This window comes from Candoia aspera, chromosome 6 (assembly GCF_035149785.1).
Source record: "Candoia aspera isolate rCanAsp1 chromosome 6, rCanAsp1.hap2, whole genome shotgun sequence".
In the NCBI taxonomy this organism is placed as follows: domain Eukaryota; kingdom Metazoa; phylum Chordata; class Lepidosauria; order Squamata; family Boidae; genus Candoia; species Candoia aspera.
Window position 1 is genome coordinate 74,997,458 of NC_086158.1, and position 27,897 is coordinate 75,025,354.

The 27,897-nt window shown below is 41.8% G+C and overlaps 2 protein-coding genes across 2 annotated transcripts in view; both read left to right on the forward strand.

Moving 5' to 3' along the window:
• Positions 1-27,897, forward strand: part of LOC134500247 (putative lysosomal acid lipase/cholesteryl ester hydrolase) — a 265,244-nt gene that overhangs the window by 198,720 nt on the left and 38,627 nt on the right. The window lies entirely within an intron of this gene.
• Positions 1-27,897, forward strand: part of LOC134500243 (putative neutral ceramidase C) — a 33,847-nt gene that overhangs the window by 5,225 nt on the left and 725 nt on the right. The window contains exons 6-19 of the mRNA XM_063307429.1: positions 4,595-4,672; positions 6,500-6,620; positions 7,901-8,026; positions 10,165-10,251; positions 10,869-10,973; positions 11,068-11,149; positions 17,600-17,715; positions 18,424-18,518; positions 19,212-19,251; positions 21,977-22,072; positions 22,210-22,305; positions 23,125-23,271; positions 25,911-25,970; positions 26,443-26,531. Of these exons, the coding sequence (XP_063163499.1) occupies positions 4,595-4,672; positions 6,500-6,620; positions 7,901-8,026; positions 10,165-10,251; positions 10,869-10,973; positions 11,068-11,149; positions 17,600-17,715; positions 18,424-18,518; positions 19,212-19,251; positions 21,977-22,072; positions 22,210-22,305; positions 23,125-23,271; positions 25,911-25,970; positions 26,443-26,531 (1,338 nt within the window). The remainder of the gene's footprint in view (positions 1-4,594; positions 4,673-6,499; positions 6,621-7,900; positions 8,027-10,164; positions 10,252-10,868; positions 10,974-11,067; positions 11,150-17,599; positions 17,716-18,423; positions 18,519-19,211; positions 19,252-21,976; positions 22,073-22,209; positions 22,306-23,124; positions 23,272-25,910; positions 25,971-26,442; positions 26,532-27,897) is intronic.

The window sequence follows — 27,897 nt, forward strand, 5'->3', positions numbered from 1 at the left end:
GTAATGGGCCACAAATTATGCTAAACGATAATATTTATTAGTGTTAGATGTAGAATTATAAAGATAATCAAGCAAAGGAAAATCAAGCAACCTTACTAACTAACATACAAAAACCTGACTAAACGCATTTCGGCTTATAAGCCTTCATCAGTAGTCACAAATATAGGGTTATAATGATTCTGGAAAAAACAAAGGAAAAAGGGAAAAGTATAAATAATCATATATCACAACCAATTAAAATAATGCAAATAAACCTAACATAAAAATATAAATAAAAATAGCACTTACTTGAGTAGTATAATTAAAATATAATTTGTTGTAAACTCCTGTTAAACAGACCACACCTTAAAATGATTAAATACAAGGTTAAATTGTATTCTTAGTGGTAAGAAGATATATACCTACATCCAAGCAAGTACATAAGCTGGGTACAAGATATCATCTGCATAAATAAAGTGAAATAAGCCTGGCCAAACTAAATAAGGAGTACAGAATGATGCCGTAATGATTAACATCTGACTGTAGTGCAAGGGATTTAAAGCGAAGCTCCTAGATAATGTAGAAGAGGAGAGGGAAGTGGGAGAAAAGAATAACAAACTAAAAAGGTAAACTTTATAACCAAGGATAAAACAGATTCAAAAACACATCCAATCTAACTCCTCATTCACTCCATGGGGAGTCAAGGTATGCAAATTAAAAATACAAAAATCTCTCTAGCTTTCAATCGGTGAAGAAGCTGAGTTCCTGAAGCACGAACTTTTTCCAGAACCCAAAAACATATCTGGCTGTCCGTGTGGTTCAAGGCTCTGAAGTGTTGCACAAGAGGAGAAGTAATCTTCTGACGTCTGATACAGCTTCTGTGTTCACAGATGCTCATTTTCACTGCTCTCGAAGTGTACCGTTCCATCAGCCAGAGCTGCTTACAGGGAAACCTTTAAGAAGAGGTGGCCCATCAACCCATTGTCTTCTCATTAAAATTGAGAACTGGACTTAGATGTCCACCTATTAGAGATATAATGAATATCTCTGATTTTTATTTAAGGGGAGACATGCTAAAGTTGTGCATAATCATAGCTCCAAAAGAGAGAGAGAAAAAAACCCAATGACTATGGGACATGATATGTATTTTGCAAATCTGCTGAGCCCTATGTGGATAAACAATGAGCAATACAGAAGTTATGATGACGCTGAGCGAGGGGGACTTATAATGGGTCCTTGTAGTTGCAGCCGTCACAGTGTCCCCATGGTCCTGTGATCGCAATTCAGGTGCTCGGCAACAGGCTCGCAATTATGATGTCTCAGCATCCTGCGGTCACGTAATTGCCATTTGCAACCTTCCCTGCTGGCTTCTGACAAGCAAAATCAATGGAGAAGATGCAGGAGATGGCAATTAGTGAATATGTGACTGCGGGATGCTGGGATTGCACAGGAGTTGCCTAATGACGGCAACTGGAACTGCTGGAAGTGCTGTTGTAAGTCAATGTGGTCACGTGATCTTGCGCCTTACAACCATGTTGCTTGGCCATGGAGTTCCTGGTCCCTGTTACCGTTGGTAAGCAAGGACTACCTGTACTAATCAACTCTGCTGTTAGTTAATAGAATGCATTCATTCCTTATATAAAAGTAAACAACAGCAGGGTATTAAAACTTTTGGCCAGAAGACCAATGATAATAAGTAACACAACGTTATCTGTGATAACAGTGATAGCTGTTCAGCACTTTGGGACAGGGGACAATGTGCACGCACACAGACTGATACCTTACTGCTAACTAAGCTTCAGGTGTTAATCTTGTAGAAAAGAAAACTAAAAACAACTAGGGAATTTTTTTTTTCTCCCAATTAAAAGTTTCAAATTTGCTAACTCAGTTTGGCATGACCGAAATTACCACACAAATAACAAGGAAGCTCATTCTCATCTGTAATTAATATAGTATTAAAGGTTATTTACTGAATGTTCCCAGAAGAGCCACTTTAAATGTACGTACCACATGTGCGTGAGTGCACAGAAGCAATTAGCCTTGCATTCTTTCATATCACAGTTAAAACTTCGGGACTTCCTTATACATTAACTGCCCCACATCAGCCTTATCCTCTGTATGAATAAGAATTTTGAATGGTGTATCTGTGTTTTACTATGGATAATTAGGTGGACACAATAAATGATAGTCTTATCTTACTATAGTTTTGTATTTTTAATAGAAGAAATAAAATAATTTAGCTAGTGACATGCACATGACTGCCCTTTACAAGAAAAACCATTTCCCTGGTTGCTGAGTGCAATGCTGATTTTATTACTGGTTGCAGAGAATAACTGGGAACCTTTAAAGGCAATTATTCCCTCAACAGGTTATGGGAGATTACCAAGAAAACAGGCACAACAATAGAATTTAGGCAGGAGTGACATACAGGCAGTTGTTGTTGATTCGTTTAGTCGCTTCCGACTCTTCATGACTTCATGGACCAGCCCACGCCAAAGCTGACTGTCGATCGTCAACACCCCCAGCTCCCCCAGGGACGAGTCTGTCACCTCTAGAATATCATCCATCCATCTTGCCCTTGGTTGGCCCCTCTTCCTTTTGCCCTCCACTCTCCCTAGCATCAGCATCTTCTCCAGGGTGTCCTGTCTTCTCATTATGTGGCCAAAGTATTTCAGTTTTGCCTTTAATATCATTCCCTCAAGTGAGCAGTCTGGCTTTATTTCCTGCAGTATGGACTGGTTTCATCTTCTGAGGCACTCTCAGAATTTTCCTCCAACACCACAGTTCAAAAGCATCTATCTTCCTTCTCTCAGCCTTCCTTATGGTCCAGCTCACGCAGCCATATGTTACTACGGGGAACACCATTGCTTTAACTATGCGGACCTTTGTTGTCAGTGTGATGTCTCTCCTCTTAACTATTTTATCGAGATTTGTCATTGCTCTTCTCCCAAGGATTAAGCGTCTTCTGACTGCAGTCAGCATCTGCAGTAATCTTTTCACCTAGAAATACAAAGTCTTTCACTGCTTCTACATTTTCTCCCTCTATTTGCCAGTTATCAATCAAGCTGGTTGCCATAATCTTGGTTTTTTTGAGGTTTAGCTGCAAGCCAGCTTTTGCACTTTCTTCTTTCACCTTCATCATAAGACTCCTCAGTTCCTCTTCGCTTTCAGCCATCAAAGTGGTATCATCTGCATATCTGAGATTGTTAATGTTTCTTCCAGAGATTTTAACTCCAGCCTTGGATTCCTCAAGCCCAGCATGTCGCATGATGTGTTCTGCGTACAAGTTGAATAGGTAGGGTGAGAGTATACAGCCCTGCCATACTCCTTTCCCAATCTTAAACCAGTCCATTGTTCCGTGGTCTGTTCTTACTGTTGCTACTTGGTCGTTATACAGATTCTTCAGGAGGCAGACAAGATGACTTGGTACATATAGGCAGAAGTATCTGTAAAATGCAGTAGTTTCATCGGAATGACAGAACAAGGACCACAATGTCACAACATCTGCTCTGACCTGATATCTTTATGTGCGACATCACAATGCACAAAGAAAAGGGGTGGAGCTTGAGTTGCAGCATCGTGATGCTCATTTCATCATTGCTCCCTTTACCCCCGTTGGTCATAGACAACCCAGGGGGTGGGGCCGGGCAAGGGGATCAAATGACAACGTGTGTGCTGGAAGATGGCAGTGCAAACCATGTGACTTGTGTCCAGGGTCAGGATGCAAATAGAGAAGGCCTGGAGTTGCATCATGTTTCATCTCTTTTCATTATTATGGTTTGCATCAGTTGGCACTGCCTAAGCTCTATAACTGGAAACAGAAAGTCCATTTACAGTCCTTGGGCAACCAACAGTAATTCTAGAGTGGGAGGAGGCAAATGTTTGAGGGTTGGTTGGCATTCCTGGAATTTGGTTGCTGTTCTTAAAATATGGCCACAGCTTGTGATCCTATCCAGAATGATTAAAGCGGTGTTTCCCTGAAGTTACGTGCCGTGATCAAGCTGAGCTTTCTCTTCTGCCTGATCAGTTAGGGCGGAGAGAACCTCACAGGAGCAGCAAAAACATCATCTCTAGTCTTTGAGGGCTGTAGACAGAAGGAAAACCAAAAATCATGACCCACGGTACAAACCAAGGAATCAGAAGGCGGCCTGTTCTGGTTTCCCTTCTGGTTGCCTTTAACGAGCACAAAGCAATGGTGTTGGCTTCAGGTTTTGGTAGGGTTTTAGCAACAGTTTCTCCATCGATGCTTTCCCTCCTTTCATGGTTGTTTTTCCCTGATCATTTTCCAAAATCCATTCATGCCCAGTGGGAGAGGACAAGATACTCAGAAGGTACTATTTGTTCCTCCTTGTTCCACTCACTGTTTGCTTACTTGATGAGGGACGGTGAGTATCGACTGCTGGGCATAGGAATGGCAATGCCGGGAGGTTCAAGAGACTGGTGATGGGCTCTTTCGTAATAGATATAAACATAGCCATAAAGCAACATGGATCATTAACTGAAAAACCAGAACAAGATAAAAATGGAACTTGGCACGTACCTGACAAGGCCACAATTAAATATTCCACTTGCTGTGAAAGTCTCTCTTTTCTCCCCCCTCCCCCATGTTGTCCAGGTATTCATCAAACACAGACAAAGAAATGGTGGTGCTGAAAATGGTGGCAGACAATGGCCAAGAGATTGGAATGTTTAGGTGAGAACTCCTTTGAAAACAGAAGGGAACCATCCTAGGCAGATTGTATTCGTTCATTCTGTTCCCAGCAGGGCAATGACATGATCGATTGATTTATCGCCTACATATATAGGAGCTCAGGAAGGCTGGTATAGTGTGGTAGGTTGGGATGAGAGAGAGGGTGACTGGCCCAAAGTCACCTGTGAGCTTGAATGGGCAAAGGTAGCCTTGAACCTTGGTCTTCCTGCTTCAAGGCCAACACCTTTACCTACGTCACACCTTTATACTACTTCATACTTGGTCTGATGAGTTGGTGAAGATGAAATGACAGGAAGGCTGGAGGGTGAAGGAAAGAAAGTGTGGCATAGATGTGAGATGCTGACTTGTGGGGTGAAGAACAAAGGAAGGAATATAAGTGCCCACCCCAGGAATTTCCAGGTTGGTATCCTCCACAGGTATTGGAACTGCACCTCCCAGTTTTGTTCGGTTTTTTAATGATAACTAAGAGGCAGGGTTCATGTGGCACTGAGTGGTAGGTGGCAGAATTGCAGCTGCAACTCTCCCCACGACCTGAGTTCGATCTCAGAGGAAGAACTCAGCTGGGATTCTCGGGTAGCCAGCTCAGGCCTACTCAGCCTTCCATCCTTCCGAGGTTGGTAAAATGAGCACCCAGCTTGCTGGGGAAGGTGACAGCTGGGGAAGGCAAGGGCAAAGCACCCCACTATAGTCTGCCAAGAAAACGTCGCGAAAGCAGCATCCCCCCAAAGGGTCAGACGTGACTCGGTGCTTGCACAGGGGACCTTTCACCTCTCACCTCAAGAGGCAGGGTGAGGTCAGAATTGGAAGTATGGCTTGCTGGGAGATGGGTTAAACGTGTGTTCCTGCTGGTTATTAATTATCAACTGCCCACCCTCCCACTAGCAGCTTCCCTTCCAAGAATAGAGCTTTAGAAGGGTGATTTTCATCTGTTTAAAAACAAAAAAATATGTTCCTGCAAAACATTCACACAGGGTTACATTTAGCCTTGGGTTTCTTTGTGTTCTAACATGTTGCTTCATGCTTTGGGGAAAAAGAGCAATGGATAGCTGAATCTGAAGCTGTAAATCTATTTAACATCATGATTCTAAGATGAGCTTGCTGACGTTAATGGCTGGAGAAATCATTACATGGCCTTGAGAAGTTTGTGCTTTTGGTTCCATCTGGTGTGCCAGTTGCAGCCATTCTTGGATCATCGGATCCTGTTCATGGCCACTCATGCCCTGGTCACCTCTCAGCTGGATTACTGTAACACACTCTAAATGGGCTGCCCTTGAAGAACCATCTGGAAGCTACAGCTGGTGCAAAATGTTGTGGTCCAGGCAGTGATGGATGTGCCCAAATATATTCGGGTGTTCTCCCCGCTGCAGAAGCTCCATTGTTTGCCAGTGGTCTTCTGGGTGAGATCCAAGATGTTGATTGTCACCTTCAACGTCTTATACATCTCCAGGTCTGATCCCTGCAGGATTGTTATCTGACAGTGCCTCAGAGATGGGCTTTTTCCATCAGTGCCCCATTCTCTGGAACTCCCTCCCAATGATGTTTCAGTCCTCTTCATCCCTCCTGTGTTTCAGAATAAGTTATAAAAGTGTTCTGGCCTGCACAGGAGAAGGATGCTTTACAATATACAGGTGGGGTCTGTGGCATGCATGGCTGATTTATATGGATGAGAGAGAGGGCTTGGGGGTGGGGGTGTGAAATCTGGAGCCTCTGGGAATGGGTGGCATACTAGTAAGTAAGTAATTTAGTAAGTAAACAAACAAACAAATAAATGCTTTCCCAACAGTTTTACCTCTTTTAATTATTTACTAGCTGGTTTGCCATTCACCCTGTCAGTATGAACAACACCAACCGTTTAATAAATAGTGACAATATTGGCTATGCCGCTTACCTCTTTGAACAAGAGAAAAATGAAGGATACCTTCCAGGAAAGGTAAGAACAACTCATGTGCGTCATCCTATGTAACTCAGTAAGCTGAGTCAGCCCTTCTACTGAATGCAGCTAGTAGTTCAACTAGTCCAATGTGGTTGGCAGTGACTGGCAGATAACCAGAGTTTCAGACAGGAAACTTTCCATTGCTATGTGAAGATGTTGGGATTTGAACCTGGGACCTTTCCCATGCAATGCATGGAATCCTAACCCCAAACTATCACTCTCAATTAAGATTTTAACAATATTTAAGATTTTATTAGTACTTGATTAGTACTTTGGTAACTGTGTTACTCTTGAGAAGCATTGCAACTTCAACTCCTAGAATTCCCTGTCCTATTGAACAAGACATTTGGGGATTGTAGGCACAATTCAGTTGAGGAGCCTAAGGGGAGGGGCCTAAATTGGAGCAGGCTGAACAATGAAATGTGTTCCTTTCTTTCTTGGCTGAAGAAATGGGGGCCAGCAGCCCACTCTCCTGGGGTTCCAGAAGGGCTTAAAATCTGGTCCTCTTCCCAGGCCTGAGGATTGTGTTTGTGGGGCCCCTGGTGTGGTCTGATTTGTTACTGTTTGGCTGTGTTGGTCGGGGTTTTACATTTCAAACTGTTTCTATTGTTTTTCTGTTTTGTAAGCTGCCCAGAGTTTATTGGAGTAGGTGGCTATAATAAATTTAAATAAATCAATTCTACTAACAAGGCATGGCAGTACAAATTAAATGATAAATATAAGAAAGTGAACTTTCATTTCCATGTGGTACACCTTTTTATGAAAAACCGTCTTTCAAGCGTGAAATACAAAAGCACGGAATATAGCTCGAATGTGGGAGACAATTAAAAAGTTGTGATTAATGTCAGGTCTCACTAAAGGCCATGTTGATACGAATCAGTTTGGCCAACCTTGTTCAAATACGCTCGTGCCATCTTAGTCTAGTCTCGTAAGGGAATGGACTATTGTAAATCATGCATGCTACCAAGCAGAGTACACGGATTTCAGTTTCTTAACTGAGACTTGAGAATGGTTCTGTGCAGCAACCTCTGCACGTGAGCATGCGTGTGTGTGTGTCAAAATTTGCATCATGATAGGTGTGGTGCTGCAAGCCAGTCCCAACACCTTTTCTACATACATTGACCCTGCATGCTTTCATAAAAGAGTAGGGCTTTTATGATTATGCCATGCCTGCCATCTTGTAATGTTCATACCCCCTCACCAGATGCCAGTGATTCTGCAGTATAAGTTCTGTGGTATCAATGGGAGTCACTGATATGACTTTCTTCCTCTTTCAGGGTCCATACGTAGCAGCTTTTGCATCCTCTAACTCGGGTGATGTGTCTCCAAATACCAAGGGCCCACATTGCATCAACACAGGAGAGCCATGTGAAAACATGGGCAATTACTGCCCAATAGGTGGGGTAAGTATTGGACCTGGATCAAAGTGGGAGGTTTTTGTGGCTGAAATCATATGGGGTTTCAGAAGCCTCCCTCTTATATTCCAGAGGTCAACAATACTCAGGACGAAGAAAACAAGAACATTATAAATTAGACTCCAGCCAGACTGTCTTTCAAAGAGAGCATCTGGTTGTTTTGGCTTCAGGGTAATTTACCTAGTAAATTATTCTGTGAAATGCCCAGGATAGTCTAGATGCCCATTAAGCGATATTAAAAATAATCATTCCATTGCTGCCTTTGGTTACATCATAATCCCCTGACTGTTGGGTAATAACATGCACTCATGCCTGGCTTTGATAGATCATTTGGCTCCTTCTCAATACTCTGTTGCACCTAATAGCCAGTTGGGTGCAGTGGTTAAGGCATCAGGCCAGAAACTGGGAGACCGGGAGTTCTAGCCCCACCTTGTGCACAAAGCCAGCTGGGTGACCTTGGGCCGGTCACTCTCTCTCAGCCAACCCACAAGAGTATCAAGTATGTTCCCTGCCTTGAGTTACATATTAAAAGGCAGGATAAAAATCTAATAATAATAATAGGCCAAGTTAGAGCTAAGCCAGACAATTCTAGATGTAGGGAGAGAAATGGGTCTGCCAAGAGGGATTCCTGTTCTGTCAGTCCTTTGAGGTGGGCCAGATCAAGGAGTAGACACCGTACAGGGATTCCAGGAGCACTTCTTTATTGCTGTGGGGTATATTAACAGAACCTCAAAGGCCTGTCAAAACCTTCATCTTTAAGGATAACAAGTCCAGGTAGGACTGTTGGGAGTCTCTTTCACACACTTTCTTCTGTCCCAGGACTGAAGAACTGTTTTGCCTCGCCTGCTAACTTCTCAAGGCCAGAGCTACGTACATTCAGCGCAGCCAGGTTCTGAAGTTAAACTGAAAGATCAAAATAGGGAAGAGTTACATTGTTAGCACATTTTAATCTGCTAGCAACAGATGTACCGGAAGGGTAGTATAAGAAAAATCCCAGATGAAGCTGGTTTTACTGTACAGCAACCATATCCCATTTTCTTTTATACGGTTTTCTCTATAAGGCACCCATACATATATAATTCCATGCATAGTGAAGTTCCATCTTTGGTACCTTTTAGCAGATCAGAATGACTTAATTTCTCCATATGTCTCTAAATTCTGCTATATGGTCTGCAGAATACAGACACCATCGACTGTACGGAATAATGTTAATGTTTTATTGATGTGAGTTTTAGTAATTTTATTAATTTTCTGATTTGTATAGTTTTGGGCTTTGACCACAATACTTACAGAACTACTACTGCTAAACTAGACAGTATTCCATGTGCCTTCACAAACTCATCATTAATCAATTGTTCTCACAAAATGATTGTGAGGATGAGCTAGTCATGGCCTTTCTCATCCTCAGGAGTGGCCCATCGTTTTGAAGAGACTATTTGAGAAGGAATCCATTGCAGGCAAATTCTAGCTCCCCATTCCTCTTTGATACCTCTCCTAGTTCTAACTGCAGAATTATATGGCTGACAGGGACCTTGGTGGTCCATTCATTTCTTCTCCTGCTCAGTTGAGAAGCTGCTCTGTAGGACCCAATGGAGCAGTCCTGAGAAGAGGCCTCTCCCTCATCTCCTTCAGGAAAGTCAAGTCCATCATACCACAAGGTTGTCCATTTTAATTTCACTATTTAAAAAAAATCAGCCCAGAGTTAATAGAAATTTTCCTTCAGGCAGTGTCCACCAATTATCATTTGCATCAGATGAAGATTTCCTGGACTGCATTTATTTTATTTACTTGCTGCATATCGATACCACCATATTTCCCAAGAACTCCCTGAATGCAGGAGTTCATCAGCTGTTACCACATACAATACTTTGGCATTAATGATGCTGTACTCTTTGGTAAGGACTGTTTAATCTAAGCAAACAAGCAAAACCCACCCAAGTATTAGACACATATAAAATATGCTGCCTGATCAGCAGCAACTTAAAGGGAAAGTGAAAGGGGTTTATAATCAGAACTCAGAATAAAGGGAATAAAGAAAAAACGGAAGGAAGCAGATGCAGAGATCAAGGCTGGTCAACCACATATGGTATTTCCTTTCTAAATTGTTGCTCTGAAATCCAACCTAGGCCAAGATGTGCATTGCCAGAGGTCCTGGAGAAGACATGTTTGAGAGCACACAAATAATTGGGAGACAACTCTACTTAACAGCAAAGGTAGGTCTGAAAACTTAAAATTCTTGGAAAATATGGATACCAGAGTTGGTCACTTTTCTTGATAACATGCCAACTTTCATTTCTTTTTAATTAGAATATTTTTCCATTAAAAATTATTTAACTATGATAAAGCATGTACAGATTTGCAAATATATATATAGATAGAGATTTAATTAGAATAATTTTTAATGTAAAAATCGGTGCATGGTGCCTGACAGACACTGAGAGAGCTGTCAATAGGAATCTGCCATAAATTTGGATCTTTTTCCTAGGAGGGCTTGGACCCAAAATTTGTTCAAAAAGACCTTCCCTGTGATGATCAGTCTTACCCCTCTGTCAGAGTACGATCATGGCTGGAACTCTTTCTATTCAGGACTCTATTTCATGTCTCTCCCACCTGCTAGACTTGCTGAAGAACTGATGCCCACTCTTGAACAGCAAATCATAATAGCTTCCACCCGCATATCTAATGATGAGGGTCACTGGGAGTTGCAGTTCAGGAGGTCCAGGATCTCCCTACCACATATTCACACACAGACCCACACTTGAATATGCCAACACACAGTACACATATATCAGCAGATTGGAGTGATGGTCGGTTCCCATTTGTATTTCAGGAAATATATATGAAGGCCTCAAAAGAGATTGATGGTCCCATCAGGTCAGCTCACCGATGGGTGGACATGAGTAACGTCAGTGTTCAGCTCAACTCTACTCATACGGTAGTGTACCTCCATTGTCCCATTCTAGGCAGACAATACCAATATAGAATTATTTACAACTCAGACCTTAACTGTTTGCAATGCTTTTTCAAAGGGTAAAACATGTAAACCAGCCTTGGGATACAGCTTTGCTGCAGGTACCATAGATGGACCAGGAATGTTCAATTTCACCCAAGGCAAGTGGAAAGAAGTATCTTCAGATTCTATTTATTATGTTACTCTTTCTAGTATACAGCATTCCCCAAGCTACTACTCTCAGATGTGTTGTGACTGCAGCTTCCCAAATTCCCTTTTTAAAAAAATAATTTTTATTAAAGATTACAATTAGAAAAAGTAAAAAGTAATACAAACTACAAAAAATATAAGAATGAAAAAGAAAAACAGAAAGTGCAGAAAAAGAAAGAAAAAGAAGAGAAGAAAAAAATAAAGAAACAACTTCCCCCTTCATCACAACAAATACAAACAATTTTCGGTAATCTACCACCATCTCAGCAGCTTCCCAAATTCTCAGCCAGGCATGTTCTGCAGAGCCTCCAGGTGTGGAAGGCAAATCTGGAGAGCCAGCTTGGTGTAGCGGCTAAGGTGCTGGGCTAGAAACCAGGAGACTGTGAGTTCTAGGCCTCCCTTAGGTGTGAAAGCCAAGATTGACTTTAGGCCAGTCACCCTCTCTCAGCTTAACACACCTAACAGGGTTGTTGTTGTGGGGAAAATAGGAGCATTAGGTATGTAGGCTGCCTTGAGTTGACCAAAAGTAAAGGCGGGATAACAATCAAATAAATAATGAATACATTTGCTTAGCTTGCACTGTGAACCTTGCCACTGGACCTTTTAAGGCAGGATGCAAATCTAATAACACATTAAAAAAAAAGATTTGCATTCTGCCTTGACCCTGCAGTATCCAGCAGCTGATTCTGACAAATTGGGGATCTTGTATTCAAATATTTGAAATCTTTTTCTTATTCAGATTCCCACAACATGGCCCTTTGTCCTGTGGACATTTCTCTTTTGCACCCCAGCCCCTTTCCTAAACTCTGATTCTCTTAGTCTGTCTGATTTTAGCTAAATGATTCATCATCAGCATTAATCACTAATCATCCAGTGGTCTTCCTTAGCCTTAACTCCTTTCTTGTCAGGGGAAATAGGACAAGGGTTTCAATCAGAGTTCTCCCTTCCTTCATTTTTTTGTCAAGAAGAGCCGCTGACTTCTGAATGAGTTAAAAGGTAAGTGAAGGAGACTTTTGTTGTGAAATCTATCAATACTATTACCACTCGGATAGCTCTCATATGGACCTGATGGGTAATAAGACAAGGGCTTTTCAGTAGCATCACCCAATTTACTTCCAGGTAGAAAAAGGTTGGCTGCTTTTGTCCTCTGGTTTCAGCAGGCAGTAAAACATTGCTCAACTGGGTATCTTTCAAAGCTTTCTATCACCTCTGTGAAAAAGGCTCAGTGTAGGAATGTCATTGTTCAGCAAAGGATCGTTACCTCGTCGTGGTGCTGGAGCTTGAGCACCTCAATGATGCCATGAGCTAAACTGTGAAGGGCCACCCAAGATGGGAAGGTCATGACAGAGAGGTCAGACTAAATGCGATCTCTGTGGAAGGTAATGGCAACCCACCCCAGTATTCTTGCCGTGAAAACTAAATGAATCAGTACAACCAGAGATATGTCAGTATGCCATCGGAAGATGAGACTCCCAGGTCGGAAGATGGTCAAAATGCTACCGGGGAGGAACAGAGGATGAGTTCAACTAGCCCCAGATGTGATGACGCAGCTAGCTCAAAGCCAAAAGGACGGCTAGCGGCTGACGGTGCTGGTGGTGAACAGTAAATCCGATGTTCTAAGGATCAACACACCATTGGAACCTGGAATGTAAGATTATGAGCCAGGGCAAATTGGATGTGGTTATTGGTGAGATGTCAAGATTAAGGATAGACATTTTGGGTGTCAGTGAACTGAAATGGACTGGAATGGGCCACTTCACATCAGATGACCACCAGATCTACTACTGCGGACAAGAAAACCACAGAAGAAATGGAGTTGCCTTCATAATTAATATAAAAGTGGCTAAGGCACAATCCAAAAAATGATAGAATGATCTCAATTCGAATTCAGGGCAAGCCATCTAACATCACAGTGATCCAAATATACGCCCCAACCACAGATGCTGAAGAAGCTGAAGTAGAGCAGTTCTATGAGGATCTGCAGCACCTACTGGACAATGCGCCTAAAAGAGATGTTATTTTCATCACAGGAGACTGGAATGCTAAGGTGGGCAGTCAAATGACACCTGGAATTACAGGAAAGCATGGCCTGGGAGGACAAAACGAAGCAGGACATAGGTTAATAGAATTTTGCCAAGACAACTCACTCTGCATAACAAACACTCTCTTCCAACAACCTAAGAGACGGCTTTATACATGGACTTCACCAGATGGACAACACCGAAATCAGATTGACTATACCCATTGCAGCCAAAGGTGGTGGACATCTATACAGTCGGTAAAAACAAGACCTGGAGCTGACTGTAGTTCAGATCATGAACTTCTTCTTGCACAATTTAGGATCAGACTAAAGAGATTAGGGAAGACCCACAGATCAGTTAGATATGAGCTCACTAATATTCCTAAGGAATACGCAGTGGAGGTGAAGAATAGATTTAAGGGACTGGATTTAGTAGATAGGGTCCCGGAAGAACTCTGGACAGAAGTTCGCAACATTGTTTAGGAGGCAGCAACAAAATACATCCTGAAGAAAGAGAAAGCCAAGAAGGCAAAATGGCTGTTTGCTGAGACTCTAGAAGTAGCCCAAGAAAGAAGGAAAGCAAAAGGCAAGAGTGATAGGGGGAGATATGCCCAATTAAATGCAAAATTCCAGAGGTTAGCCAGAAGAGACAAGGAATTATTTTTAAACAAGCAATGCATAGAAGTGGAAGAAGACAATAGAATAGGAAGGACAAGAGACCTCTTCCAGAAAATTAGAAACATTGGAGGTAAATTCCAGGCCAAATGGGTATGATCAAAAACAAAGATTGCAAGGACATAACAGAAGAAGAAGAGATCAAGAAAAGGTGGCAAGAATATACGGAAGATCTGTATAGGAAGGATAACAACATTGGGGATAGCTTTGACGGTGTGGTCAGTGAGTTAAAGCCAGACATCCTGAAGAGTGAGGTTGAGTGGGCCTTAAGAAGCATTGCTAATAAGGCAGCAGGAGAACTGTTCAAAATCTTGCAAGATGATGCTGTCAAGGTAATGCATGCTATATGCCAGCAAATTTGGAAAAACACAAGAATGGCCATCAGATTGGAAAAAAATCAACTTGTATCCCCATACCAAAAAAGGGAAACACTAAAGAATGTTCAAACTATCGAACAGTGGCACTTATTTCACATGCCAGTAAGGTAATGCTCAAGATCCTGCAAAGCTGACTTCAGCAACTCATGGAGCGAGAATTGCCAGATGTACAAGCTGGGTTTAGAAAAGGCAGAGGAACTAGGGACCAAATTGCCAATATCCGCTGGATAATGGAAAAAGCCAGGGAGTTTCAGAAAAACATCTATTTCTGTTTTATTGACTAGCCTAAAGCCTTTGACTGTGTGGACCATAACAAATTGTGGCAAGTTCTTAGTGGTATGGGGATACCAAGTCATCTTGTATGCCTCCTGAAGAATCTGTATAATGACCAAGTAGCAACCGTAAGAACAGGCCATGGAACAATGGACTGGTTTAAGATTGGGAAAGGAGTACGGCAGGGCTGTATACTCTCACCCTACCTATGCAACTTGTATGCAGAACACATTATGCAACGTGCTGGGCTTGAGGAATCCAAGGCTGGGGTTAAAATCGCTGGAAGAAACATTAACAATCTCAGATATGCAGATGATACCACTTGGATGGCTGAAAGCGAAGAGGAACTGAGGAGCCTTATGATGAAGGTGAAAGAAGAAAGTGCAAAAGCTGGCTTGCAGCTAAGCCTCAAAAAAACCAAGATTGTGGCAACCAGCTTGATTGATAACTGGCAAACAGAGGCAGAAAACGTAGAGGCAGTGAAAGACTTTGTATTTCTAGGTGCGAAGATTACTGCAGATGCTGACTTCAGCCAGGAAATCAGAAGACGTTTAATCCTTGGGAGAAGAGCAATGACAAATCTCGATAAAATAGTTAAGAGCAGAGACATCACACTGACAACAAAGGTCCACATAGTTAAAGCAATGGTGTTCCCTGTAGTAACATATGGCTGCGAGAGCTGGACCATAAGGAAGGCTGAGAGAAGGAAGATCGATGCTTTTGAACTGTGGTGTTTGAGGAAAATTCTGAGAGTGCCTTGGACTGCAGGAAGATCAAACCAGTCCATGCTGCAGGAAATAAAGCCAGACTGCTCACTTGAGGGAATGATATTAAAGGCAAAACTGAAATACTTTGGCCACATAATGAGAAGACAGGACACCCTAGAGAAGTTGATTATGCTAGGGAGAGTGGAAGGCAAAAGGAAGAGGGGCCGACCAAGGAGAAGATGGATGGATGATATTCTAGAGGTGACGGATTCATCCTTCAGGGAGCTGGGGGTGGTGATGACCGACAGGAAGCTCTGGCATGGGCTGGTCCATGAAGTCACGAAGAGTCGGAAGCGACTAAACGAATAAACAACAAAGGAATGTCATCAACAAAACAAAATGAAATAAAATTAATAAAATTAAAACAAATGAAATAAAATAAAAAAACCATGAACGCAGCTAATATTAAAGATGGCCTTTTCTTTTAAAATGGCACAGTAGCCCATGTTTGGTATATCAGCAAAGTTTTTGAGAACAAATCATATCCCAGTTATTGAAAGTTATCACTGCTTACAATGTATTTCGCACTGAAGTTTATTTAATTAATTAAATAAATTTGCTTAATTTTTGTAAACTGCCCAGAGTCGTTTTTGAGATGGGTGGTGTAAAAATACAATAAACAAACAAACAAACAAACAAACATCAGGCCAAGACGCACTGAGCTAGGGAAGATCAAGATAGCAAAACCTCCACAGATTACAATAAGGTATATTTAATGCTAATCTGGGCGTAAATACAGATTGTTGGAAATTGCAAGAGGAATTTCCAATCCTCATTCATAAGGAGTTAATTAAGTCTTTTTGAACGATCTGTAGCACTTCTTCCCAGATCTCTTGCCAGCTGAGCTAATCTGCCATTTATGAGATAAACTGCCAACTGTCTTGCCAGCTGTCTCTTGACTGTAGGTCTACTCCCTCTTTCATCCCTTTCCCACACTCCCACAATCCCTCTCTCGTCTGCAACTTCTACAATAATAGATGGCTGTAAATTAATGAGCATCCTTAACTTTTTTTTTAAGCTGAAAGCTGTTTATTTATTTCATTAAACACATACATACATAGCTTTGTAAACTTATATCCAACCTCTATTACTTTTACATATAAATTTAATAATTATAATGATAAATAAAACTCTAAATGTGAACCCCACCCCCAGGACCACTATTTTGCTTAATCATTCCTCTCTCCAAAAATGTAATAATTCTTGTGAAGGTATACAGTACATCCTTTTCCTTTTAGTAAGATGAATTCTACAAATATGTTCCATATCTCTGCAAAATAGTTTCGGCTCTGCAACCCCCTTCTAACTTTAATATTAGACGTTAACTTGTCACTGATTGCAATATCCCACACTTCTTTATACCATTCCTCTATCTGATAATCACCTTGTGCCCTCCATTTTCTAGCAATCATTAGTCTTGCCACCGTCAATAGATTTGTAATTACATCTTTAATAGCTTGAGTGCATCTAACCTTGTCATACATTGATAAAAATGCTATATCCGGACATACTTCCAAATTTATCCCAGTTATCCCCTCCAACATAATACTGAATATTTCTGATCTATTTGATTTAGTCTTACAGGTGTCAAATGCCATCTCCAAACCAATTTAAAATATATAAGATATTATTAGAAATTGAAGATTAACAGGGTTATCTTAAATCAGTATGGGATCATGATTTAACACAACAAATAAGTAGTCAGAGTTGGGGCGGGATATGGGATATGCGCATTTTAAAAACTGTGTCTGTAAGGATAAAGGCATCCTTAACTTTACCAACCAGTCCGCACCAGCAATCAAAGCAAATGATTTCCACTTGTAAACATTTTTAGATGAGTCTCTTGTTTGTTTTTTTAAAGGCAATGGTACTGAAACTAGAAATCTCTCAAATGCCTCTTGACAATGATAGGTTTCAGGTTATACTGTCTTTTTTTAAAACAAAATAAGCAAAACGTGTGCCTTTAAGTTAGTCTTGACTCCTGGCAACTGCCTGGAGAAGTTCCTGCAGTTTTCTTGCCAACATTTTCAGAAGTGGTTTGCCATCTTCTTCTTCCTAGGGTTGAGAGAGTGGGACTGGCCCAAACTCATCCTATGGCAGGACTACAACTCACAGGCTCCCAGCTTCCAGTCTCCCATCTTTGACTAATATCCCAGACTGGCTCTTCTTCAAAGAAAAATTTCATTTGCTATAACTACAATTAGATATTCTTAAATAGTTCATATTAGTTCAATAATGGATTTTAAAATGGTGGAAAACATCCTATTATCACATACTTTTTTTTGACAGGCACCCTGGAAGGCCACCCATTCTGGGATGCTGTCCGTGATGCTCTCCTTGTTCAGCCATCCGATGAATTGGTGGAGTGCCACAAACCTAAGCCTGTTCTAATTCCTACAGGAGAGGTATGAAACATTAGGCCTCACTGGGAGTAGCAAGCTCATTGGTTAAGCTAGTTATTGCATCAGAGATTATGTTCCTTTCACTTAGCAGCAGCAAGAAGTGCAGCCCTTACTCAGATGTAGTGTTTGAATCCTTGTCTGAGGAGCATAAATTATTATGCCCCTCAACATGCAAGCTTTGCATTTTACGTTCTACTCAGTAACTGGCACACAATATTGTGAAACAAAACATTATATTAAAGCCAAAAGCAAGGTTTCTGAGAATAAACGGAGTATTGGCAAAATACTCATACCTTCCTGTTCTCTAAATTTTTGGAAAAAGGCTGGCATCATCGTCATTATTGTCATCATCATCATCATCATCCGGGGAATGGAAGTCATAATAAAGCTTCATGACATTGCGGAAATAGTGGACAGGTTTTTAGTTTATTTTTTTTGATTTTCAGGGATTTGGGGTTCTAGGTTTATGGTGTTTTAGGTGTGCCAAACCTATCAAAGGATTTGTGAATCGTATTTTGATGTTTTCTGCTGGAAAACGGCATGGAATCAATCCTAGGAGTTGACCTGAGAGTTCCATGTGCTCACACCCAGTTTCAACCTGCCACAAGCCCCTCGAGAGACTTCCGAGAGAGAATGTGGTTTTATTGCTGATGACAATATTTAATATAAAGGCTGACCTAAGATTCCCCCTTCTTTCTTTAATTACTTAAGCTTACCAAGCCTTACCCATGGCATCCAGAAACAATTGATGTTCAGATGGTTACCATTGGATCTGCAGCCATCGTGGCTCTTCCGGGAGAGTTTACGTATGAATTCATACTCTGTCTTTATAATATGGTATCATCCATGCACATACTTGGTATTTTATGATCACCTCAGAAAAGGAGAATGGATTTTAAGACGAGAAAACATTTATTATGAGGAAAGGCTTGTTCTGGAGGACAGACCTGCAAGCCGCACATTAGAGACGAAGTGAAGAATAATGGGAAATATAGAAAGACAGAAAAGACCAGCCAGAATGGGTGTGATAGATGGAACTTCTGGGAAATGAAATCCAGATCTACCTGGAATGCAGTAGGTTGCAGAAGCCTGCAGCAGACAATACTCTACTTAGGTATTATCAAATTAAGAAGGGAAAATCAAAGTCAGTGATTGACATTTCAGTATTCCTGATCCAGTTTAGGTGGATTAAGGTGCAATCCACCACTTCCTTTGGTGGGAGTCCCATTAAATTCAATGAGTCTAGAGTAGCATGTTCAGGCCCTAAGAAAAACAATGTGACGAGTTAATGATGACTCAACTACTTGGTTAGTTTCTGTGGATTTCCACTGCATTAGAGCAGAGAGGAATCTCTTTCTGTATTCTCTTGCTCAGAAGTATTAATGATTATCCTCAAGTTTTTCTTAAAACGAGTAATCTAGCCTTCTTTGAGAATCTGTCAGCAGCTCTACAGAAGGATACGGAAACTGATAGTCGTTCTGCGTGTGTTTGTCTTCCAGGACAATGGCTGGACGAAGAGTCCGTGAAGCTGTGAAGGAAGTAAGTTGGCAGCTTTAGAATAAGAGAGGAACGAGTGAATGTTGGTAGAGAAATCTCCGTGCAATTTTGAAAGCCAGGACTCATTCAGTTCGACAAAAGAGGCTTTTTCTTTGGAAGGAGTTGAGAAATTCTTACCAGTGGAGTATGGCATTCCTGCACATGTTTGTGATGTGGCCAAGGAACGTATATGAACGTCTTGTACTTCATTACATAGTTAGCTCACTACAGGTAGTCCTCGGGTTACGACCACAGTGGGGACCAGAATTTCCGTTGTAACTCATTGCAGTTGTAAGTCAAGTCACCGTGTGACCAGACCCAATTTTACAACCATTTTTATGGCAGTTGTTAAGCGAATGACGGGCTGTGAAATGAAGCACTGCAGCCGTTAAGTGAATTCAGCTTCCCTAATGGACGTTTTTTGATGGAAACCGGCAAAAAAGGTTGCAAATTGTGATCACATGACTGCAGAATGCTACAACCAGTCATAAATGCGAGTCGGTTGCCAAGAGCCTGAACTGCAATCACGCGACTGCAGGGGTGATACGATGGTCATAAGCACAAGTACAGGTTGTGACGCACTTTTTCCACGGCTGTCGTAACTTTGAACCACCATTAAACAAATGGTCATAAGTCGAGTACTACCTGTAACAAACTGCAGCCTCCATGATTTTTTTGTTTTTGTAGGAGCATTACTGTCACTGCACAGAAAAACAACAACTGTTGTCGAATTTCTCCTTCCCATGGAAAAAATGGGAGAAATCATCCATCCAGCTTCTCTGTCCACATGTTTATTGAGGAATTTCAAAAGGCTGCTGTGTGCATTTTCATTTTTCTATTATGATGGCAATTTGTTTTTGTTTTGATTGTTCGCCCCTCAGAGTCACTTACTGAGGTGGATGGCCATAAAAATTGAATGAATGAATGAATTTGTACTCAATTTCTAGAATGAATGGATTCTAGATGGACTTCTCTTTTTTCTGGTTTCTCAATTTAGCCTTGACGTCATAATTGTCTAATATATAAGACTTAATTTAATTGTCTGGGGTAATACTTCTTGTGATGAAAAGATGGTTTTGTTTGATAAGAAAGGGAATAATTTCTTTTCAGTTTCTTTTGGGAATAAATCAATATCGACCAAAATCTCACTGCCACTACCTCCAAAAATGATACCCTCTTCGTTCTTATCTCCTCTCTTACCTCGTTCTTTCTGGCTGTTCTTCCCCCTTCCTATCCCACTCAGGTGCTCACTTCCCATTGCACTGCAACCAATCTCCCAGTCACAAACATCACAAACCCACAACCTGTGTATAAAAACACAGCACTGTGGCCTACGCCAGCAGCTTTTATTTCCAGTGCTCTGCATATCAGAGATTAGAGCCTAAAATCAGCTATCCAAAGAATGATGAAGAAAGGACTGAGTTTGGAGAGGTTTGTGCTGGATGGTAACCGCCATCCAGCTGGGTCCCACTGCTTGTCTCCCTGCAGAACGTAACCTGCTGTCTCTTCCTCTGGCTGGCGTTCCTGGAGTTTCCCCTGCTGGCTGCAGGATCTGCTTGTCTTGCACTGCGCTTGCTGCAGTTCTCACAGTGAAGCTACCAGGGTCCCCCCCCCCCAATTCACATTGCTCGTTGTACAGCCTGATGCTGATTAGGCTGAGAGGGAGCGACTTGCCCGGGGTTATCCAGCTGGCTTCCACGCCCAAGGGAAGACTACAGCCCAAGTTTCCCTGTTCCTTGGGTAGAACTTTAACCACTACACCATATTCTAGAATATACATCTCATTTCTTCTAATTCAGGGATGTATGATCTTATGCTCAAGGAGGTCAAACGGCTGGGCAGGGGGGACAGATATGAGGTTGATGCCCTTAAGCCTTTGCTTCTGGCTGCCTTCTCAGCTCATTTTGGTGCTGCATATTGAAATATTTCAGTCCCAGTGTGGACCCCCCCAAAAAGGCTTGGCTGGGCTGCTCTTTAATCAGTGCTCAGAAGCCTCTGCAAGCTTTCGTGAAATTGTGATCGCCTTAAATCTTAGTGTTTCCAAGGATACCTATAGCATAATTACATGATCAATATGACTAAATCCTCAGCCTACGCAAGAGGAGAGAGAAAACTTCTGTCTTCTACTTGCAGAAGACTTGCTTCATCTGACCTGAAAATCAGGTTTATAACTGGGCCTTGTCTACATTTATGTTTGATCCCTTCAGGTAACAGGAGATTTTAAATATGGTTTATATGTAGCCTCTCTGCATGCCCATGCCGCTGAAATATGGATCCAGGTTTGGGATCCCTAAATCTTTTCAATACTAGTCGCTTGCATCTTGGTGTCTTTGCTTAGTATCTACATTGTTTTCATTTCAACAATAAGCAGCGTATTTGTGTCTTCCAAGCTCTTTATTAAATATATGAGTGTTTTATTTGCCGGTAGCACTCCTTGGGCAGGCAGACATTAATTTAATAGCCTATTGTAATTATTTTAGGACTGGCTATTACATTTTAATGTGTTTCTGTTTGCAATTCTGGTCAGTGGCTGTAATAAAAATATTCTATTCTAATTATTTTTGGGCTGAATCTTTGACATTTATCACATTTTCCTTTTTTTTTCTAAATTGCTAGCCATGGTAGAAATCTTAAACACATGAATAAATGCTCTGTCTGTGCTCTGAATTCAGAATGGTTTTTGTCTGTTTGTTTTTTGTGTATTGAACACTGTTCTTCTGTTTCATAGGAATTTGAAATTCAGGGGAAAGCAGGCATGGATATTATACTTTCAGGACTGTGCAACCTTTACACCCATTATATAGCTACTTATGAAGAATATCAGGTAATTAACTGGTAATAATCTTAAGGCAAAAATATGTAGCATGTATGGTTTGTGGCTACAGTCTGTATAAAATTTGGTTTTCTGTTAGGATCATGAAACTGTCATGAATTCATAGACCTTCATGTCTCACTTTGTAGGTTCAGCGGTATGAAGGAGCATCCACCATTTTTGGACCACACACTCTTTCTGCTTATATGCAATTATTTCAAGGCCTGGCCAGAGCTATTGCTACGGTAATAACAAATTGCAAACATGCACCGTTAAAGAACCAAGACTCCGATTCTTTATATTTAAGCAGAAATAGAAGTAGAACCTATAGAGGTGCACATTGGATAGAAGGTTTCAAGAAGGCTGCAGTCTAATGGGGAAGTGTTCCACCAACAGAAACTCCAAAGAAGCTGTTTTGCGCTTCATCATTTTCTTTCCTTTAATCCATTCAATCGTGTCCGTTTCTCAGAGACTGCCTGGACAAGCCCCTGCAGTTTTCTTGGCAAGATTTTTCAGAAGTGGTTTGCCATTGCTTCCTTCCTAGGGCTGAGAGAGAGTGACTGGCCCAAGGTCACCCAGCTGGCTTTGTGCCTATGGTGGAACTAGAACCCACAGTCTCCCGGTTTCCAGCCTGGTGCCTTAACCACTACACCAAACTGGCTCTCTCTTCATCCTAGTGCCCCCCAAATAAATGTGCTGTTAATCTGTGCTGACTACTACCTACCACCCATGTATACAAAAAAATCCCAAGGGAATTATTTTTTATGTTTTAACAAGTGCATTCCCAGAGTAAAACAAGCAGCAAAGTGTAAATGGCTATTGCTTTCATAGTTTGCTATGGAAGTTTAAAACTATATTTGAAGGGGCCTCAAAATGGAAAACAAAGGGAAAAGAAAAATAGAACTGAATATTCAGAAGAGGATACAGAAATCCTGAACAGGATCTCTCGACTCCATGCAGCAGAATTTTTCTTGTTATATCATCCCTCTCCCTTTCTCCTGTGCTGTATTTCCTGGTTAAGGTTAAAGCACCTTTCATTCCAAACTGAATTACCTTTGTTTCAGGATGCCACTCAGGATTTACCAAATACTCCAGAGCCACCCTGCTTAAATATAACAAACCTGAACTTTTTGCCCCTTGTTATTGATGCAAAGCCACTTGGACGGAAGTATGGTGATATACTACAGGATGTTCAGCCAGCATACAAAGTGGTATGTCTACTTGTTTTTTTCCCCCCCCAACGATTGTATTTGGCTGTATCTTTAAACCTTGTTTAATCGTATCATTTTCACGGACAATATACTAGCTCTCTCCACGGCTGTGTCCTGAGGTTTTCACACATCAGTTCCACGAATTGTCTAGCTTGAGAGAGAGATCGGGCCTCTCTCTCAACCTAGCCTGTTTTATTTATTATGAAATTTATACCCGCTTTTCTGATCATAAAACCAGTCAAGGCACTTAACAATAAATTAAGCGCAAAATATAAATATGGCAGTACGATGAAAATAAGGATCGTGCCTCTTCTTCTGTAGCACCCGCCCTTAGGAAACGTCTCCCTGTAGGGAGTAGGATGGCCCTGATCCTGCCGGCCTTTCGTAAGACCTTAAAGACCAGGTTCTGGGCCTGGGCCTGGGGCCCCGAGGGTGTGAAGGGACCCATCTCCTGGCTGTATCAGCATTTGTTGACCGCGATACTTTCCTCAGCTGCTATGTGTTTCGATTTTTGTACTAGGGTTGTAATTGTTTTTATTTTTATTTCATCTTGTTTGCTGTCCAGAGTCATTTCCTGAGATGGACAGCTGTACAAATTGACCAAACAAAATAAATAAGGATCGTAATTGACGATTAAAAGCTTACAGAAAAAGATGCACCTTTGCCATTTTTCTGACTGCTGGAGGGATAGAGACAAACACGACCCTTGGGGAATGCAATCCACCACCTGGGAGTTGCACAGGAGGAAGTCCTTTCCCATGCGCCGGGCAGCTGAACAGTGGGGGCATCTTCCGAAGGGCCCCTTCTGTGATCTGAGTACCTGGACAGATTCATACGGGGAAATACAGTGCCCAGGCTGTTAGATCCTAAGCTGAATAGGCCTTAACAGCCATTCCCAACACATTAAATTGTAACCCAGAGGCAGGGGGTAGCCAGTGCAGCTGTTTCAGTCCAGGCATCCTATGTTCCCCATACCTTCTACTGGTTGGCAGCGTAGCGGATGTCTTTTGCACCAGTTGCAATGTCCAAATACTTTTCAAGAAAATTCCACAAAGAATGTGTTTCAATAGTAGGGCAGGCTATAACCAAGGCGCAAATAACTCGTTGCAAAGTCCACCAGCTCAGGAAGGAACACGACCCATAGTTGGGCCGAGATGCTTCTCACTGCAACTGCTACGTGCAAATCTATGATAGGGGAGAGTCAAGATGCCGACTGCACTTTTGGGGGGAGTTCATCCCCATCTAAACCAAGTCTCATCTCAGTCCCAGAATTCACTTTTCCTTTTATCATCAGCACCTCAACTTCGCCTAATTCTTTTCAGTTTATTCTCCTTCATCTAACCCCTTATTGATATTAGGCGTAGTTCAAGAGTACTGACTGCTTCCCTGGACTTAGAAATGTATGGAGCATCATAGGGGCAAGCATTCCGATGGCACTCCATTCCAAAGTGATCCCCCTCCTAAGTGATTTTGTGCAGATCTTAAATAACATAGGAGACAGGACATCACAGGTCAACCTTCTAGGTGTTGAACAGTAGTCTCCCCACACCACCTGCTAAACATATCCCAAGAAGAAGGATCCAACCCACTGCAAATCAGCATCCCCGACCACATCAGATGGACCAGAAAGATACCACGGCTGGTGGTATAAAATGCTGCTCAGATATTCAGGACAGTTAATAGGATTGAACTCCTTCTCCATTTAATGTAGGTTCCAGTGTAGGTCATTCACAGAGGAAACCAAAGCAGTATCAGTGCCATATCCTAGATGAAAGCCCAGTTGAAATGGGTCCAGAAAATCAGCGTCATCCAAATGCATCTGGAACTGTGAGGCCATAACTTCTTCAATCACCCTTCAAGACAAGAATTAATTTATAATTACAGAAGTAGGGAGGGTTCTTGCAGTAAAAGCCTTGTAACGTCCTCCTTGAATCGGGTAGGAACCTATCCCTCACTCAAGGGCAGTCTCTATATGTTGAGGATCCCTAATTGTACATCTCAAGCCCAGGTGAAGCGGTCAGTGTACTGACCTAGTGTCTGGAGGCCGTTCAGCCTGGTGGGGAGGAACACTCAACCCTGATGATGGAATGGCTGTGGCTGTTTGGGCCCCCGAGGTCTGGAATGTTTTCACCTTTGGTCTTGGGTAGGGTCGCACTTCTCCATTCAAGACCAATGCGTAACTTGGGGTTCCTCCTGGACTCACAGCTGCTGCTCCAGGAGTACCCCTGAACAGCCTCCAGCCATTGAGCCAATACATCGACAGCTTCGTGTTGTGCGCCACTTCTGCCCGTTCACTGGCAGTTAAGGAGAAGGTGATTATCTTCCACAACGAAGCTCTGAACACTGTTGTACATATCTGCAGCGGTACTAGAATGTTCCTGGCACTAAGGATGTTCCTACTCTTTCAAGAAATGCCTAGTAGAATATGTATCTGCACGCAAGTACACACATCTCCTTACCCATTCATATTTTAAGCGTTGAACAGCCACCAGCATAACACCCGGGGCAGCTGCTCACTTTGAACACAAGGGAATCTCTGACGTTCAAGAGGCTTCGGCCATAACAGTATCGATTAGCTTGTGCCATGTCTATGACTTACAGCTCATTTTCTCAAAACTCACGTCATCTCTTTCACCTAGGGGGAGACTGCTGAAGTGCATTTTATAGGTGCAAATCCAAGGAGTTCTGCAGAGAATATGGTAAGAAAAGAACTTGGAGAGATTATTCAGAAGAACTGAGTGGTCTTTAGATTCCCTGCATTTAAGTAATTCCGAGATGCAGTCTCTCTCTCTCTCTCTCTCTATCTCTGTCTCTCTCTATCTTCTATCTCTCTATCTCTCATCTATCTATCTATCTTCTATCTATCTATCTATCTATCTATCTCTCATCTATCTATCTATCTTCTATCTATCTATCTATCTATCTATCTATCTATCTATCTATCTATCATCTATCTATATTCATAGCTGCAAATACGGAGAGGGAAGGTGGGGAAGAGGAAACAAATGAACAGAAGAGATACAATTGTGAAGGAGGTTTAAACAGTAAAGCATTAGGTGACCTAAGGAGATCCTCTGATCTTATCCAATATATATCCATAATTGATAGTCTCTGGGAAGCTCTTTTACATGTTGGTATTTCATGTCTCTATCACTGTATTATTCTTTCCAGGCCACTTTTACTTTCCTTACAGTAGAGAAATACGACAACGTTTCTAAAAGTTGGCAAGTGCTGTATGACGATGCCTCATGGGATACCCGGTAAGCAAGCCTGTCAAGACTTTCTATAGATTTCAGCAGCTATTCCAGTTGTGCCACATTTCCCAAAAACAGATGCACGCTCTCATCTGATGGTGCTTGGGTCCTTTTTAAAGACTGCAACGGTGCAGGGGGGTCAAAGTCAGGAGCAGGTCCTGCATGGACAGAGGTGTAAGGGTTATGTTTACGCGTGGCATCCGAGAGACGTTCCTGCTCTGGTCAAATACTACTTGCAAGCAGACAGTTGTGGCAGGACCAGAGCTTCGGAGGAATGACTTAAAGCTCTTCCGTGTGCAGTTTGAACCAGTACGATCAGAGACGTGGCATGCATCTATTCATAGACTCTAGAGATGTGCTCTAGCGTTAAGTGCCAGAGAAGAGACAAAATGCGCACAAACATTAGTTCGGTAAGTCATAATGACGATTCTTTAACATTAACCTGTGAGCTTTGAGGATGATAAGGTGAGATGCTACGGAAGTATTATAGTTCAGCCACTGAGCTCATTGATATAGGACTTAATCTTTCATTTGTGGATATTATGACATTAAAGGCCTTGGCCACAAATGAAAGGTGTTTTTTTTCTTTTTAACTCTTTTCCTGAAGACATTGGCCTGGAAAGCACGAGGCGGGTCGTGTTCTTCACTTCCCCACAGTGAATGAATTCCCACTGACAGGCTATAGTCCAGCGTGTCTTTGCATTATAATGCTACATTATACTGTGGTTTCTTTGCTTTTGTTCTTGCCTTTCATCCCCACCACATCACTGTGTCCTGGTAGCAAAGGTGTTGGGTTCGGAATGGACAGAATCACGTTCAAGTCCACCTTCAGCTATAGGAGTGTTATGAGAAACCCTCCTTTTCTGTCCCCCAGAGCTTGGGAGAACCTTCTTCTTTCATTCTGTGCTGATCTGAATTTGGAAAAGGAAGAATTTCTAGAACATGCCTGTTTTCTCCCTGGTATTCCAGAAATGAAAGTGGAGCCGTTTTATAGCCCATAGGCTGGGTTGTTATGCCAGAGATTTTGGTAGTTCTTCGACTGTGTTTATTTTCTTAAAGAAGTAGCGCTGCAGTGTGGATATAAATGCAGCGGTTTTCCAGAAAGCGAGAAATGAGATTATATGATTAAACCCTGAGTTAAAACAAAATGAAAAAAATCAGAAAGGAGAGTGGTGGGGGCATACAAACCTAAGCAGTTGATTTCCTCCACTTTCCAACCAGAACTTTTTGATGCAATGGGCTTTTCTGATACTGTATTGAAACCTGAGAGTGATCTGTATTTGACTGAGTCACGCCTGCATTACTCTTAAGACAACCTATTTATTTATTTATTCACTCGATTTCTATAGCCGCTCATCTCAACAAGTGACAA